This window comes from Lepisosteus platostomus, chromosome 1, assembly GCF_059453375.1.
Source record: "Lepisosteus platostomus isolate fLepPlt1 chromosome 1, fLepPlt1.hap1, whole genome shotgun sequence".
Lineage (NCBI taxonomy): Eukaryota > Metazoa > Chordata > Actinopteri > Semionotiformes > Lepisosteidae > Lepisosteus > Lepisosteus platostomus.
In genome coordinates this window covers 81,275,206-81,293,486 of record NC_142611.1, presented here as the reverse complement: position 1 = coordinate 81,293,486, position 18,281 = coordinate 81,275,206, and the positions used below count along the sequence as shown (strand labels likewise).

The window sequence follows — 18,281 nt, the reverse complement described above, 5'->3', positions numbered from 1 at the left end:
AATACGGGTCTCTCTGACAGGTCACCTCCAGCGCGCCAGCACAGGACAAGTGATGCACACAGCTCCGACACCAACACAAAGACCGTGAGCGTTTCACACAGCACAGGACTGACAATCACCCAAGATGAGACAATTTTAAATTTCCGTTGCACTGTGCACCTCCTGATCCAATGATCTCATTAAACCCATTGTTCCCCACACTATCTGGTAATCGTGATCATCGCCACTCGTTTCAGGGAAAAGCAGCAAGTAACAATCCCAGTTAAAACTAGATCTCAAAATGCTTGATTGATTTCTAAAGTGGAACAAACATTTTCCTCATTTTGAATTAAATATTTTTCATACTTTTTAAACTCTGAATCTTCAGCAAGTTTTGTTACACCATTACCGGTTATCACTGAAGACCATGTAGGCTTTAATGAATCAGTCAAGATGCCAGTTTAGTCACAGAGCTGGGCTGGAGCTGAAACCAGAGGACACCTGGAGCTGCACTGGCCAGCGATGAGACCAGGCGGCACCTGTGTCCTGCAGCTGCACTGATCTGAGCACAGCACATGTCTGGCTTCTACAGTGTCTGACAGCAGGCACTGATCTCCAATACTTCCCGGCTCATCATTTTCATCACCCAATTCATGAAGCACATAATGGCCAATTGTTCCAGGTGAAAATCTTAACTGAGTTTCCTAAGCTGAGCCAAAGCACTTTGTCCATCTTTGGGAAGGTTACTGGGGAGTGAAGGAACGGAGGAATGGACACCGATACTCATCAGCTGAAGCTCAGTTACAAGCCTGTGTATTTCACTCTGTAACTGTAAATCCCATCCTGACCGTCTTAACAAGCACAACACGACACACGGCACCGTTCTGCACACGGCTCTCTGGGGTCTGGCCTTGTCCAAGGTGGCTGTCAGAGCTCTGCCCAGAATGCAGATAATAACAGGGCTTAATTCAGTCCAGCTTAGACCACAATAAAAACAACTCTTCAACAGAGGTATCAGTCCCCTCTTTTCAGTGTTGGTACGGAGAATCAGAATGGCCCTCAGGCTCTCGTTCAGAGCAGAGGAAGCCCTTGAAGCCTGCAGTATGCAGGCAGGCCCGTTAACTGGGCCTGCGTGTCCCTGCCTACAGCCCCCTCCCTGTGGCCAAGGTCAGCGAGCGCGGCCTGCAGCCTGGCAATGCCATCAGGCTGTACGCACAGCCCAGGATTCCCATCTCCGCCACACTGGACTGGCAGCAGGCCCCTGGAGGAGAGTGATCAATGAGGGTGCGATTATAGTGCCTGTGGCAGCTCTCTGAGCTCTGTGATACTGCACAGAGCTGGGCGCGCAGAAGTCAGGGAGTCAGGGACGAGCTGAGGTGCTCATGACAGCTGACCAAGAGGGAGCCCCTGGACACTGCAGAGTACTGTGTGGACTATCATAAACAGCCACGGGAACAGAAGAATGATGATAAGAAGTGCTCCTGGCTTTCAGTTTTAAAGGCACATCGTTTTCTTGTGTCCTCCTTGTTTGTGAAGTTCACGTAGGGAGCTGCCTCAGCATGCACAGGCTGCAAAGGAACAATTAGAGGTTTATTCCAGCTGAAAGAGAAGAACAGAAACACAACGTGACACAGCTGAAACATTGTGTCTCTTTTCCTTTCGCCGTGGAATAAACCTTCACTACTCTCAGCTCGCTGACACCATCACACACGCTTGCACAAATGCACACACCAGGAGAACACAGCTCTTCCTGGCCGCATTCCTGCTCTTTGCTGCAGCACGAGGGAGCACAATCCCAGCACAGGAGCCAGGACAGTCCAGCTCAGACGCTGCAGCTGAAACACCGTTCAGCAAAAGTTATGCTTTGGTGCTTTACAAAACTTCAGATTAAAAACCAAACTTTGATGAAACAAAGGACAAGAGGGTGACGCAACATTGCCATTCATAGCGTGAAAGACCATCAGAACTCTTAATGACCACAACTGCAGCACAAATCCAAAACATGCGTAATACTGAGTCCCTTTCATGTTTACATCTGTAACATATGTCTGATTGCGAAACCACTCCATCTGAAGGGCTCACTCAGCGCATAATAGCGCTTGTTAATAACGCAGTATTCACTGATCCAGAACTGCCAAACCCCCGGCTTTCTGGACCACTCTTGCGACGCCCTCTCTGTCATTCAATCTGGAGGTAGACCCAAGTCATTAGCAAGACACCAGGCCGCGGGGTCGTGCCGAGCTCGCGACGATCATTCTGAAAACACCCACAACGGCTCTCGGCCGCCAAACCTGGCGCAACCGAGAAATGCACTTTAGCTTCAGAGCCATTCGGCAGCAGTAATTACTCTAATTACACTTGACATCGCTTTAATGAAAGGACTGTTCTTCCCCTGTTCATTAATGAAATCCCTGGAATGACATGAATCATAAAAAAGGGTTGCGTCTGCCATTAACAACAGAGTCATTAAATTTCATTATCGGCCTTCCGCAAAAGACGGTGAATATAAATTAGCTTCTATTACTGCAAAGGTCAGGCTCCCCAGGCAGTTGAGACTCATCACTGAAACGGTGTCTTAGTTCGTTTTCCTAATTAGGCCAGAGAGCTTGAGAAGTTTCCCTTTATGGTGCTGACGTCACAAAAGCGTCACCCAACACTGAAAGGAGTTCACCACGCACTCCTGCTCACCTGAAGACAGAGCAAGAAACAGACTGACCTCATCCACCACCGGCCAGATACAGAGATAGATACCTTATTGTTCACTACGGCGGAAACTTGCTTTTGGCTTCTCCCATAAAATTACAAAACACACAAGCAAAACATAAAACATCACATAAAATCACATGAAGTGCATGAAATCCCAACAATATGTAATACATAAACAAATGGATAAATAAATAGGTAGTACAGAGAAGATGAAAACCTCTCAGTATCTCCCTCTACACAGCTTGACTACATGAAAGGCATGATGGACAGAACAATGAACACAGAAGGTGTCTGTATGAGCCAATTCTTCCTCATACTGTGGAATTACCCGGGGCGTGTCCAGCTTGGGGCCACGCCTGGCCTGACTAGTCCCAGCTGTGAGGGCTCTTTAAAAGCACACTGGACACCCCGAAGGGACGAGCAGGGCCGCCCCGGAAGGGGACGATTGTTTCACCGGCAGTCCCAGAGGGGACTGTACCCGCGTAAGGCTGTCATTTTTCTTCTTTTTTTTTTTCTTTTTGTCTGTCCGTCACGCAACTTCAGCGGGGCAGGCTGACCTTTTTCACACGTTGAGTCCTTATTGTGTTTTGGCAGGCTACAGAACTCTGGACATCTCCCTGCATGAAGCACCTGACCATCTGAGCAGCGCAAAGTTTAAAACAATTTAGAAAATAAATATTGAAAAAACCTGGTGAAACCTCAAATTAGTCACTTTTAAACAGCAACTAATCAATCTAAGCTAACATCACAGCTTCCATGCACAATCGTCAGAAGGACAGGGCTCATTTCAGCACAGAAAAATATAAAAAAGACAGTGATACACCAAAATATGTTTAAAGAGCAACACGTGAGCTTGATCAGCCACACGGAGAGCCCCGTCTCTCATGCTGACCTCCCTGTCCAGCTCTGTCACTGGTCAGGGCAGGACTGTGTCAACACCACCCCTGAAACTCCTATATCATCACAGACAAAATGACTGGGAACACTACTGACAAAAAGGTAGAACTCTGCACAGAAACAAATAGTACAGAGGAGAACATAAACTTAAAATAAAATGAATATCTTAAAATAACTATTTAAGTCCTATTTACACAGAGCAGAAAACCCAAAGCTTTCATTGACAAATTCCTAGAGGCAGCTCTTCCAACCTCTACCAGCCATCTAGAGCCTGCCCACCGTGACACCCCCCCACCCAAGCCCTCACCAGCACAGACTGGACTTCCCCCAGACAGCTGGGGGAGACAAGTCTCAAATTACTTTCACGCCAAGAAACACGACCGGCAGTATAGATCATGTTAGACAAATAGAAAACCAACTTCATTAGGAGCAACAGAACATAACTAATTTAAAAATGCAGAGCCAAACTGATTATAAAAGAACCTACTTTTCAACACCTGACAAGTAACGGTGCCGGGGCTCTGATGTCATCTGGGGAAGAAGATGGGTGGGACATACACACCACACCAGCTGTCACAACCATGAGCTAAAGGCAGAGATCAGGCCCTAGCACCTCTGGGGGGGTGGGACAAGACTGTATCCATACTGGACCAGCACCAGTAGAGCAGGCTCTGTGGATAAGGACAGGACACATCACCGATCGCCTGACTGGTAGCAGCTTGCTCTGAGCCCTTGGAAGGCTTCTTCACTGGGGAAAAGGCAACAGAATCACAGGGACAGCTACAATCTTGCACTCCTTTACGCACAGGGAAGTGGGAGGCTGGAACAAGCTACCCAGCCACGCTGTTGAAGCCCATGCCATGGCTTCTTTCAAGAAACGGCTGGAGGAGAACCACAGGTCGACTAGCCAGACGGCCAGACCGGCCTCCTCTCGTCTGTAACGCGGGGGGACCTCTCTCTCCCCAGCGCCTGGGTCACTCGCCCCTCTCAGCCGCCCAGCTCCAGCCTCGGGGGCAACTGCCCCTCCCCCCTCCCCGCCAGCCACCTTTCATCAAACCACACAGCCTCCAGTCAATCAGGAGGGGGAAATCGAGCGTGAAAGGGTCTAATTTTATTTACACGTCCAGACTGCGCTTGTGCGAGAGGCTCAGGGCGAGGCATGGCAGCAATCAGCCCCAGGGCTGCAGAGAGCCGCGGCCGGGGAGGAGACAGGCAGCGCCGGCCTCATTAATTAAGGAAGCGGTCATCAAAGCGCTCGTTAAAAAGTACTCAACCCCGAACGGCTGTGAAAATAAACATCCATTAGCCTGTGCAGGGGAGGAGGGCATGGCTGCAGAGGGGGGCAGGGGCGTTCGCTGGGGCTGAGGAGTGTGGGAGTGGGGGCAGCAAGTGTGCTTCTCTGGTTTTCACCGTCGAGAGCCATGGGGGTCTCACAGGCTCGGCGACCGCGGCAGCGCACCGCGACAGCGCACAGCCAGATTCGCAGCAGCACAGTCTGCTGGGGTATAAGAACATCACACCTGAGGCTGTCCAACCCATCAGTGACTTGATCCAAGGATCTCAGCCAGCTGTTGCCTGGAAGAAGCCAGCGTACCAGGTACTCCCACAAGTCTCTCACCACAGTGTGTACACCTGAGATAAGTGATGACACGCACAGCAGAGCTAACCTGTTAGCCAGCTGAAGAACACTTATAGGTCAATATTTTAGGTTCAATTTGTTATTTAAACCTATTTATTAAATAAACGCACATTTTTTAGACACCTAAATTACTGGCCACAACGGTTTCTGTTAGAAATTCGCTTCAGTTTCAAATCCACACACAGGTTCCTGGACTTGGGTTCTCATTATCGAGACATACTGTATATGTATCAAACACTCAACTCTGATCTTCCAGGTACTATATATTCCACAGAATATGAGCTTTTGTCTCATATTTCCTCTCCGTCGTCAGAATCTCCAGATCATTCAGATATTGTGGATGCTACAGTATAGAGATCTAAACAGTATTTTTTACAGATGTTCTACTTAGTTGCTGTAAGAGACCTAAGATATTTTTGTTTTTCCTGTAAACACAACAAAAGACATACATCATACATTTCCTGCAACATGCTTTCAAAGTTACAAATATGAAATATGATTATATAAGGTTATTTATTTTTTAGAAAGTAGGTTATTCTCTATTTGCTCCTGTTCTGCATGCGTGTTAGATTTTCTTGCTAGCTGTCGAAGCTTGGCGTAAGACTTTGTGCTTCTGCAGCTGTTTTAATGCTGATAATCGCACAGACTCTCAGCAGACAGACCAAGGCCATACGTCCATCCAGGCCACACCCCCTTCCCAGCATGCTGAAGGAGCACTTGAGTCCACAGGGCACGACAGCGCCTAGAGCACACGGCAATCTCACATCATGCACACGCATTACTCACCGGCATGGTGGCATGTTCAATCACTGCTCCCTACAGGAGAGGGCAACAGAGCAGGGTCAGAGTCTGCTCCTACACCCAGCTAGCACTGCAGCCACACTTGAGCGAACACACAGATCCCCACGAGCCACTGTGTAGCCAACAGCCTGACTGCCAGCACTCAACACTGCGCCTTCTGATCTGACCTCTGCCACTCAGCCTGCACTGTGGCTTCCAACCAACATCCTCATAGTCGAGCAGCACCTGGGTAAGACTGACGCGCTGCTCTGCAGCTCACTGAGACACTGCTAGAAACACAGGTCTTCCAAAGTCAACTGTATTGCTCATAAACACAGACACGTAAAAGCGTCCTAACCTCAATCTGGATGTTCTTAGGTTGGAGATGAGCACCCCTACACCTGACTTAGACCTGACTGCCCAGGGCAAGCCTGGGAGGAACACAGACAACTTAGTTCCTTGCTGTTCAAATTGCTGGTCACTGCTGAAGAATAAGGGTATCGCTTCTGAAAGTGTAAATAAATTCTAAATTCTAGTATGAAACAATAATCAAACTATACCAAACTGCTGTAGTTAGCATGTGCATATAAATATTATATTGTAATGAGTAAGTGAGACACCAGTAGCTCCTGCTGAAAGGGACTCGGACCCAGACCGGATCTCGTCACGCGGTGCCCCTCGGCTCTCTTCCCACCCCTGCACCTCGAGGAGGAACACGATACAGAAACACAGGGGCTTTGTCATCCTTACGGTTGTATTTAATGTGCGTTTGGAGGGAGTCTCTGTTCTAACCCAAGATGTGACCACCAAGAGCAAAGAGGCCTCTGAAATCGCTGGATCTATCTTTAAAACTGTAGATTGAGGAAGGCTCTCAGTTAGTGGCCAATCAGTTATAGACAGGTAACATTCCAGCACCATATACCAAAATGTACACTTTGTCAAAACCCTATTCTTCACTATCACACATTTTGTTATATTTCTGAGCCGCCAAAGTAATAAAACTGTGAAATTCAGTGTTTAAATTAGGAAGTAGGAAATATTTTATTCATCTTATTCCTTGTAATAAACATCCATATCACTGTGGTAAAAAGTTAGTTTATGGCATTCTGCAGTGAAGTGGAGGACCAGAAACTAATTGAATGGTTCTTCCTGGGTGTTTGAATGTGTCCTTGAAGGCATCTGAAAGTATTAGCACATCTGCCTGTCTTCCAGGGATCAGAGAGAAGCGTGTTCCTGGACTCGGAGACTGGCAGTATGCTATAATGGAGACAGTTTGGAGCCCCGGGTTTGAGGAAGTTTATGATTTCTGTTGCACACCACTGTAGTTGGAATTCAGTTACTGCCTGTTGATTGTTTTCCTGTTCTAGGAGATTTCACCTGCAAAAGGCCTGACCTCTCCTTCTGTGTCCTTTCGGTGGTCATAGCGTCCAAAGGATTTGAGGAGTACAGACTAGGTCAGAAAAAGCTTTCAGTGCTTGGCTGCTCTCGAAACCGATTAAAAGCACATTGTATTTACGGAAGCTTTTGTTTCAGTAAAGTGCCTCTGCTGAGGTTAAAGGGAGGTCATGTCCTGCTTCACCAGGGTGACACTGTCTCCTGTGATCAGCGCGAGGCTGCAGTTGGCCTCAAAGAGCTGGAACTTTTCCTTTCTGTTTATGTTGAGTAATGACCGAGTGCACTTCCACTGGCAGATAAACAGAGCTGTATCCACGAGTTCATGGTCTCAGTGGTCAGACTAACCCCACGGTGAGGGGTGAGCCTGGGGTCATCAGACCTCCGGGCAGACTCCTGAGCGATGGCCTGGAGCAACAGGAAAGCGGAGGAGAAGCGGATCTGGGCCCTGCAAGGCTGATGGTCCAGATACGAGACACTGACGCAGGTGTCAGGGCCTGCGTTAGTCCACAAACAGTACAAGTGTTATAACAATGATTCTGCGTAGGAACACTACAGTGTGAGCGAACACTCTCTGTGCTTTAAAGAGGACAGGGTAACCAGGGCTCTGAGAAACTGACTGGAGAACAAAGAGATCCTACCACCTGCCCTGTAGAATCAGCGCAAGACAAACACACATGGGTGCTCCTCATAAACTGTTAACATGGGACCCCATTACCCACTGAAAGAAAGAAGTCACTTCTTTACACTAAGGCTTGTGGGTGTCTAACACACAAGAGCCCTGCCATCGTGTTAAAGTGCATTCCTTAACATCTGCGGATCACTTACAGTCAGATATCAAACAAGCTGGACTGGCTCAGTAACCATTGTCTTACTCTGCTTTTTGCTCTTCTTTTCTCATGGACCAATTGAATTTAGAGTGATTTAAAATGTCAGTGTCTTCACTCGTATTCAGCCTGGTTCTGTCTCCGCCTCATTCCTTTCCTGCCGTATTCCAAACCCTTCCAAACACTGCAGGGTCATTCTGCTGTCTCCTCTCATTGTGTGTTTTTGTCCTTACTCTAAAGTGCTTTGAGAAGCAACTTTTAAAAGTGTTATATGAAATAAAGTTTAATATTGCCTTTTAGTCCAGTTCTCATCTACCCAGTATGAGATGCTTGATCTACAGAGGCAGCTGCTGACAGAACTCCACTGCCCCACTGGCCCACTGCCCCTCCTGCTGCCCCACTGGCCCATTGGCGCTCCTGCTGCCCCACTGGCCCTCTGGCCCTCCTGCTGCCCCACTGGCCCATTGGCGCTCCTGCTGCCCCACTGGCCCTCTGGCCCTCCTGCTGCCCCACTGGCCCTCTGGCCCTCCTGCTGCCCCACTGGCCCACTGGCGCTCCTGCTGCCCCACTGGCCCTCTGGCCCTCCTGCTGCCCCACTGGCCCACTGGCGCTCCTGCTGCCCCACTGGCCCTCTGGCGCTCCTGCTGCCCCACTGGCCCTCTGGCGCTCCTGCTGCCCCACTGGCCCTCTGGCCCTCCTGCTGCCCCACTGGCCCACTGGCCCTCCTGCTGCCCCACTGGCCCTCCTGCTGCCCCACTGGCCCACTGCCCCTCCTGCTGCCCCACTGGCCCACTGGCGCTCCTGCTGCCCCACTGGCCCTCCTGCTGCCCCACTGGCCCACTGGCGCTCCTGCTGCCCCACTGGCCCTCTGGCCCTCCTGCTGCCCCACTGGCCCACTGCCCCTCCTGCTGCCCCACTGGCCCACTGCCCCTCCTGCTGCCCCACTGGCCCACTGGCGATCCTGCTGCCCCACTGGCCCTCTGGCGCTCCTGCTGCCCCACTGGCTCTCTGCTGCCCCACTGGCCCTCTGGCAGGACTGGAGGACCCCTGGCAGGGTGGGGGGCACTCACAGGCAGGTGTGTGAAGACTGCAAAGGTGCTGCACAGGAAGGCGATGAGGTCGCTCAGGTAGTCGCTGGCCTTCCCACCGCCCGCCGGCGCCATCCAGTCATAGTCGGCCAGCTGCAAGAACTGGTCGATCTTCTGGTTGAGGTTGGTGTAGATCTCCTCCTCCGCCGTGTGCCGCGCGTCCTGCAGAGAGGAGGAGAGAGGGTGAGGAGGCGGGAAGAGAGTACAGGAGAGGAGGAGGAGAGGAAGGAGGCAGGAAGAGAGCACAGGAGAGGAGGAGGAGGAGAGGAAGAAGGCAGGAAGAGAGCACGGGAGAGGAGGAGGAGGAGAGGAAGGAGGCAGGAAGAGAGCATGGGAGAGGAGGAGGAGGAGAGGAAGGAGGCAGGAAGAGAGCACAGGAGAGGAGGAGGAGGAGGAGAGGAAGGAGGCAGGAAGAGAGGACGGGAGAGGAGGAGAAGAGGAAGGAGGCAGGAAGAGAGCACAGGAGAGGAGGAGGAGGAGGAGAGGAAGGAGGCAGGAAGAGAGCACGGGAGAGGAGGAGGAGAGGAAGGAGGCAGGAAGAGAGCACAGGAGAGGAGGAGGAGGAGGAGAGGAAGGAGGCAGGAAGAGAGCACGGGAGAGGAGGAGAAGAGGAAGGAGGCAGGAAGAGAGCACAGGAGAGGAGGAGGAGGAGGAGAGGAAGGAGGCAGGAAGAGAGCACGGGAGAGGAGGAGGAGAGGAAGGAGGCAGGAAGAGAGCACAGGAGAGGAGGTGGGAGAGGAGGAAGAGAGGAAGGAGGGGGGGGAGGCCAGGACTGAAGAGACGAAGGAAAGAGGCAGTGGGCGGGGGGGGGGAGAGGAGGGAAGAGGAATAAGAGAAAACGAGCAGCGGGATCAGGGAAGAGAGGCGAGGGCGGAGCATGTGGGGTTTATATAACATCCATTCTTCACACTTAACAACACGTACAGCAAGCCGAGAGCTACCCAACCCCTGTGATAAAACAGGAGAATCACAGTAAACTGAATCATATTATTACTACAACAATTCTTATTATTTGTGCAAAGAGGGTTGTTAGTAGTTGTGGTTGCTGAGCGATGCCCATTTCGGCAGTGGCAGGCAGCAGCTGGAGAACAGTGCCAGGCTGTGCCAAGTTCTGCCTACCTTAAAGGTGGAGGTGGCATAGAGCTTGGTGGCATTGACAGTGTCAGGTGGCACATTGGTGATGTTGGAGATGAACTCCTCCAGGAAGTGGCAGGACTGCTCCAGGTGAGTGGTGTTTATAATGATCTGGACCAGCTGGTAAAGAACAGAGTAAAAACACAGACCCCTCAACACTGATGTAATTTATCACAGGACACACACGCCATCAACTGTCTCAGTAATGATTGTGCTGACCACAAGCATAGAGCTATGATGACCATCTTTACATCGACTGCACTTAAAAGTCCTGTCCACAGTGGACTGCCAAGACTGGACTTACTGGACAATGAGACAGGAGAAGGGTTAGAGGTGTCTATCAACACACGGTAAATCTGCCTGCTAAGAGCTTGGACTGGCCCATTTCACACCCACTTCAGAAGCAAAGCCAGTTGATATGGGCAAACTGCAGTGCACAGCACAGCTCGGAGAGCAGGCGTGCGAACGGATCCGGCAGTGCGGATGACGAGAGCAGTGTGGCTGACAACAACAAAACAGCTCAGCATTATCACTACCCATAACAGGAAGCCTCAGGTCGAAAGGACAATAATGCCTGTGACTCCTTCATTTCCCCTGGACTCACTGGCTTTCAGAATTATGCTGCATTGTGCTCGATACCACACAGCTTGGCGCTATGTCACAAGGTCCTGTACAGCAGATACTGAGCCCCGTTTGTGATCAGCAGGTCAGCCAGGCGTCTCATTGGTTTTCCTTCGAGTGGTGTGCATGCTTCCAGGTTTCCCTCAGCATTTCGATATCAGTAGAGCTCTGATTCAATATGGATTAAAAAGCCCTGGAACCCCCACACATGGGAATCACCAGGTTTTCACCTGGCCGAGACTTAAGTCAATCAGTAACTTGCTTGATTAGTTCAAATGTAGTTCGAGTAGGGAGCTTACTTCATGATGCGCAGGCTGCAAAGGAACAAGTAGAGGTTTATACCATGCAGAAAAGACAAGAAAAGAAACACAACGTTTCGGCTGTGGAGCCTTCTATTTCAGTTCATTTCTGCTGCAACCCACTATGCCTTCCGTTTAATCTTTCTCTAGATCTCTTCGGCGTTCCTTCACCTCCTCTCTCACCAAACCAGCACTCCGTCTCTTCACAGCGATCTGTTCCAAGACCAGGCCTTCTAAACACCCCCTACTCCTCTACAGGTGCTGTCATTATAACATCACTCCTAAAGGATTTTGTCTGACACCTGAACAGGGCTCCACAGCCGAAAAGCTTGTTTCTTTTCTTGTCTTTTCAGCACGGAATAAAGCTTCTCAAGTTCAAATTGACATCCTTTGCAAGGCTGCGATCGCTGACCTTCTCAGGTTCCCTGCAGGCCTGGAGGAGTGACCACTCAGGCAGGAGATTGTGATTCACCGAGCCCCGCCGCCTGCTCACCTCCGTCAGGCCCACGTTCTTCTTCTTGATGGCGTACTGCAGACAGTGGCTCAGCGTCCGGCTCAGCAGCAGGTTGGTGGACTTGTGGATCATGTCATCCACTTCTGTGGAGCTGAACACAGACAGCAGTCAGTCTGGGCTAGCCTGTCCCAAACTGGTCAAAAAGGAGCTGCAGCGCTTTTCTTTGAAGGAGGCTTAATAACGCCACTGTAACTCTGCCATGAACGCTCCACAGCACAACAACATGCAGCAGTTTTGTAAATGACATTACTCTCACACAAGTGTTGGTGATGGCTCACAGCACTGCTCAGTTAAGACAATGATATTAAATCTCAATGAAATCAAGAATCACCAGAACTTTATTACTTACACTTCTGCCCTATGCATAATTCTACATTTGAATTGGCTTATAAAAGAGAATGTGATAAAGCTGGCAGTGATTTATTTAACGTTTTCCAATTCTGGAGTGGCATAGCATTTGTGAGGGTGTTATACAGATTTTTTCATGAAGTGTAATTGAAAGTGTTGAACAAAACAGCTTAAACTACTCATCAGAATAAACGCAGAAAGCATGTTTCAGAATGATATTTTTTTACATTTTCACAGACAAGTCAACCAGAAGTTGTCAGGACATGCTGACGAACGACTTAATAGCTGCCTAAATGCAAAGACCCAACCACTTCTGTCCATTCCTCTGTAATTTGCAGCATTAAACTATGTAGCGCTGTTCCCCCACTGCGTTCTGAACTGTGCCAAGCCAGCAAGCTACTCCAAAGGAGAACAGCATTAGAAACAAAAAAACCTCTTGTATCTTCTTGTAAGGAACTTCACTGGAGATGCCAGTTACTGACACTCCCAAAGTAAAGACAGAGTGGGCTCTGAAAAGTTCTGCAAAGATGTATTTTCAAGAAATAAAGAAGATTTAGCAGATTCTTGGGTTATAAATTCATTCCTTCAAAAATTACTAAATTGCTTGTCTTTCTTTGGACAAGGGGCCAAACAAGAATTTTGGAATTTGACTTCCCAGAATTCCACGAAGACAGTCAGATGACTTGGCAGCTGAGAGACAATGAGGGAATACTGAGATGCTGAAAAGCCAAACTAGTAGTTTACACATTCCAGCAAAATGAGCAGGGTAAGCTAAGTCACTGCAGTCAGTCTGAGCCCTCCAAGACTGCTTACAGGCAAAATAGAGTGCAAGAGAGCGCTGTTGTGGATGTGTGCCATTTTCATTTCCAGAAGAATTAATTTCCTTTGCCGTGTTCCCAGTTCATTACAGTCAGACAGCTCTTAAATAAGATGGTTCTTGTTCTTCTTATATCATGGACCAGAAGGAATGGAGGCTGGGAGCTCCAGGTACAGACAAGCTCGTCTCACAGTGTGAAGTTTCTCCAGCAGACCCCGGGATGGGTTTCAACACGAAACTCAATTTCCCTTCATTTGCTTCCTTCCAAACAGCTCGGAGAAGTCTTGTCAGAGAAGCCAGACTTTGTGGAGCAGATAGAATGCCAAAACAATCAGAGCTGAAAACGGAACAAGGGGCTAGATGGAACACATGTGAGAGACCCCAGATAAGGGTGGAAGACTCGGTCCTGATGCCCGACATGAGCTCCTCTTACAGACCAGGCTGCGAGACTGCTCCTCCAGCCTGCATTCCCCCTCCTGAAACACACCACCACTGGAGAGGGGCACAGCAGCAGCATCCCGGACCGCAGACACCCGGGCCACAGCGATCGCGTGAGAGAGCTTCTCCGCACTCACAGGGAGGAAACGGGCTCTTGGGCCATTATTGACTGTTTGCTGATCCCTGAACAGCCCTGGGAGAGCCCCAACAAGCACAAACACAGCCAGCAAGGGGCTCCTGCGCACGACACCTGCCCGTGTTCTGCGAGGATTTCTGGGGCCAAGGAAATCTTGTCAGGCCACCTCAAAAGAGCACAGTGCATCGCTCAGACGCTCAGCATGGGTTTCAGTGAGTCCTGGAAGTGGAGAGATGTGGGCTCAGGATTGCCTTGTGTGACAGTTTTGCTTTATTTTGAGCGCTCCTTCATGATTTTACCAGAAAAGCCTTTCAGAGCTGAGGGGGAACTGTAGTAAGGAAGCAAGCTGATGTTACACCATTCATTAGACTCCATTACTTTGCCCGCCATCAGCGTGCCTCACCGCTACACTTCCTAGCTTTAAGGAGTTGTTTCAGAAGGATGGTGCCCTTGCTCATAGGGAGGGAACGTGTGTGTCTGCATGATTAATGACACCGCACTGAACACCAAACAGGAATTCCAGGAACAACATTCAACACGATCTCACAAGAAGAAACACATTATAAAAGGGAACAAATGCTTGAGCTTTAACCTTCACTATTTATTTTAGTCAATCAGTCCTAGCTTTTGCTAGAGACAGATTCCACAGCAACACTGGCCACTCTCCTCAGGTCAAGGAGAGTGAATTCAGGGTTGAGAGCACTTCTTCCCCAAGAACGCAGGGTACAAAACTCTCTTTCCGCCTTCCAAATTCTCATCAGCTTAAGAACAGGGCATGACGATCCATGCTATGCTTACCTTAATACCTAATGTAACCCTAAAGACCAAGCATACAAAAAACTGGACCACAGGAACGGGCGGAATTCCTTCACCTCTCCGAGTCTGACCCTGCCTCTCCAGACCTGTCCGCCGAGAATTCCGAGACCGCCGAGATATCTGAGATCTCCGAGACCACAGAGACCACAGCTGTTCAGAGGAGAAGCCTTCCTCCGGTGCGGAGAGGGATAAAAGGCTGCAGCACACAATCTGCTGGCCTCGGGACGGACATCATCTTTGGAGTCACGATAAAAGGCTGAGGAGCACCAGTGAGCCGGGAGGATTCCTGGGACGTCGGCATCTCAGCAGCTTCATTAAGTCCTGATCCGAACAAATCGCTTGCACAATCAGACTGAAGATGAGATTGCAGTGTCTCAAGTCAGCTCCTAAAAAGACCCGCATTTGACCTCCATGTGTGAAGAACTGAAAAGCACATTTCATTCTGGAGTGGAAAAGTGGAATCCGGCACATTTCTATTTTTAGTTCAACAGGAAGAAAAACCAAGTGACGCAGGGGTACTCCAGGACTGGGGCAGAAAATACAGTTAGAAGTATAAGGCTGTCTAGTGCCTATTATATAATGTTAACACACCCAAAAGGGTTGGGCAACCAGTTGACCTTGGACACCTGGAGGTTTTTTCTCTCCTTGCTAAGGAGTTTTTGGTTCCTATCCTCCGTTGTCTTCTGGTCTTCTATTCTGTATTCACAAAATGTATAATCAATTGTATCGTTAAGCACCAGGGGGCAACCTTGTTGTGAAAGGCGTTATATACTGTAACAATAAATTGAATTGAATTGAATAGTGCAGAAAAAATCATTTTTACAACTGAACTGAATGGCATTCTTTATCACTGACCCTTACTTTGCGCAGTCCTCCTGTTTTAAATGTGTCCTAAGACACTCTCCAGACAGACAAGGACATGGAACAGTTTCAGGTCAAGAGAACAGACAACAGCTCGCTCTTACAGCCAGAACCACTGTGTCCAAAACAGAAATTACACCCTGATCTGAACCCGCCGCTGGGTCAAAACAGGGGTTCCCAGTTCCACTGGTTTCTGTTCCACCTGAGCCCTCGGTTAAATAACTGAACCCCTAATGGACCTAACTGTAGGGTCAATTTGAGCTCTTCAATTGCTTTCAGGTCTTAAATATGTAGGAGGTTACCTTTTAACAATTGCTTCTCCCACATAACTTAACTAAACATAACACATAACCTCCAGCCTTATAACGGAAATAAAATAAATTGCAGAGGTTCTGGGCAAGCAGCTATTAGTCCAGTTACAGATTTATTTAACCACAAAGCTCGGCTGTAATGGAAACCACCAGGTGCGGGGGTCCAGGACCAGGACTGCGAACCCCTGAACTCAACAGTCCGGAGGCAGAGGAAGCCTGGAAGAGGGCCAGAGGAAGGAGAGTAATTAATTGAGCAGAGCTTTCCGATACTGCGACCAGCTCAAAGTGCCTGTCATTGCTCAGCAGTGAAGGCAGTGTTAAAGAACCACGGGGGGTTACTTTTCATTACATATGACTAACCCATGAATGAAAAAAAGTGAAGAAATAAAAAGACATTGACAGTTTCCTAATGAGACATGCTATCGGGAAATTGCTTGTGCCGTCCTAAAGAATTCACTGGCATAACACCGGCCAAAACCCTCTCTTACCAGCGCTGACTTTTATTAGTAGTGTCAATCGTTGATTTAAGAACTCAGTTTGAACGAATAAACTGTTTATTAATTTTTCGTCCCTGGTAATAATCATCATATCAAAATGTTTCAAAAGAAAACCTGAGGAATGGACAGGGTACCTCTCTTAAAGAAACAGGGAGCAAAGAAAATAAAAGCTTGTCCACTCTCTTAAATGTGCATGTGCAATCATCGTGCATGTGCAATCATCGTGCATGTGCAATCCCAGGGAGGGTGGGGACCTCGGCAGCACTGGGTGCAAGGCAAGACTTGGGCAGGACGCCAGCGCACCCAAGTGAACATGAGAGGGATTGTGCACAATCACAGGCTGGAATCGAACCCAAGACCCAAACTGCAATGCAGAAGCGCTAACTTCAACCATGCAGGCAGGGTAGGGTATTGTAACATTACAAGAAAATAATGCCACAGTGTACAGTTTCCTCTGTTGTGCATACACATGCAGGACACTAATACACACATTCAAATACACAAAGGAGTGTGTTTCAATAAATAAGAAAGGTGAGGGAAATAACTTATCTGAGCTAGCTTCAACATGGCTGGCTTTGTGCCACAGACATGAGCTGTACCGGCTACAGTAGTACAGTGGGCTGGGCTCTGCGTGTAACAGGTGCACGTGTGTGTTTATGGCATTACAGATGGAAGCAGCTCCTCCAGCCCTGCCTTGGCATGCAGAGAGAAGCACCTGCCCAGCACACACTGTGCAGCCAGGAGCTGGACTTGGATCTGACCTACAGAATCTGAGACACGGTGATGAAGTGTGGAAGTATGTGGAGAAGCGACATCTACCATGACCTTACTGAAGGTGGTACTTGAATGAATGCATTAAACCTTATTCAATGATACCCCCTCAATATTCCACTGATCAAATCAACATGTATGTCCATATATGTGCGCACGCATACCTTACAACACAATGCCCTTGGTTCCAATACTCATCTCTTGGTGTTTGAGACCTCTCTGTATGCATACACATAATATTTATATATATATAAATTCATTAGCTAAGGCCATTTCTCAATGCATGAAAGCAGAACTTCTTCTGATCCAACCTGACATATATAAAGACCAAACTGACAGCAATGGATAGCTGTTCCGCCATTAATAGCACCACAAAGCTACTTTGACCAGTCACATGGGCGTATCTTATAAGTTATGGGATCCTTAACATTAATGAACTCCTTAACAGCTCCTGCCAGTTCATCAGAAAGAAGAACAGCTAAATAGACTAATGATCACACGCCATATAGGGAAGCCTGAAACCTTTACAAAGAAGAAGAGGAATCGGAAAGTCACACCAATGGTCCGAGGATGGCCAACAAGCAGAGGGATGTGTTTCTTTCAGTCCGAGGAGAAATAGAGGAAGAATGTGTAGGATTTCTTTCAAAATGTAAAGACAGATCTGGAGTTAACGCAACCGCTTCCTTCAAAGCATATACCTCCCACACCGAACCTACAGCAAGCTTGAGCAGCAGATGTTTCGTCTCGGAAACAAAGCCTGCCACTCTCCTGTCCGACCAGATGAGGTCTGCAACACAGCCCCTGCGATTCCGGCTCTCTGGTTCGTGGGTCTGAAGAGCCGAGGAACCTGGACTTCCCCTCTCTTTCTCTGTTCAACTCCAGAAAGAATGTGCAGAATTCCCTGAGAGCAAAAGGGTGCTCGTCTCACAACGGTGAAAAGGCAGAAACGACTCCTTTTCTAAAGGTCTGAATCGGAGCTCTTGTGAATAACACAGAGGTCACAATGAGGAGGAGAAAAGTGCTGTTCCTCCACCCAGATGGCAGCACTGACCCTGCACACTTCCTGCCATTGACCAGGTGACCCTGTCCCTCAGGGCTGCCTACCGCCTGGAGACACGGCTAATTCAACATGTCACTCGCCTGAGCCGAGCCCCACCCTGCCCCGACATTCACAGGAGCTCCGATGAAACCGCAGGCCGGCCGACAGATGCTTCCCAACACTGAGTCCTTTATAATGTCCTGAACAGGGTAGAAAAATTACTTTTATTTTTTTCCCCGCTGTGTGTGAAACTCAATAGCTTTTAAATGCCGTGCTATACTGTTACTGCGTTGTGGAAGCAAAAAAAAAAGAGGTCTTTGCCGGTGATTTCTCACCAAATAGTCCCAACCTTAATTATGGTAATAGCCCAT

General features: G+C 48.8%; 1 protein-coding gene across 6 annotated transcripts in view; it reads right to left on the bottom strand.

The window, feature by feature from the left end:
- exoc6b (exocyst complex component 6B) overlaps positions 1-18,281 on the bottom strand; it is a 147,678-nt gene that overhangs the window by 52,750 nt on the left and 76,647 nt on the right. For 4 of the 6 annotated variants that reach the window (XM_088639116.1, XM_088639152.1, XM_088639107.1 and 1 more), the window contains exons 16-19: positions 11,856-11,967; positions 10,428-10,562; positions 9,291-9,470; positions 6,008-6,037 (exon numbers count right to left, since the gene is read on the bottom strand). In XM_088639116.1, the coding sequence (XP_088495242.1) occupies positions 6,008-6,037; positions 9,291-9,470; positions 10,428-10,562; positions 11,856-11,967 (457 nt within the window). The remainder of the gene's footprint in view (positions 1-6,007; positions 6,038-9,290; positions 9,471-10,427; positions 10,563-11,855; positions 11,968-18,281) is intronic. The other 2 variants (XM_088639124.1, XM_088639135.1) reach the window with 1 other exon arrangement.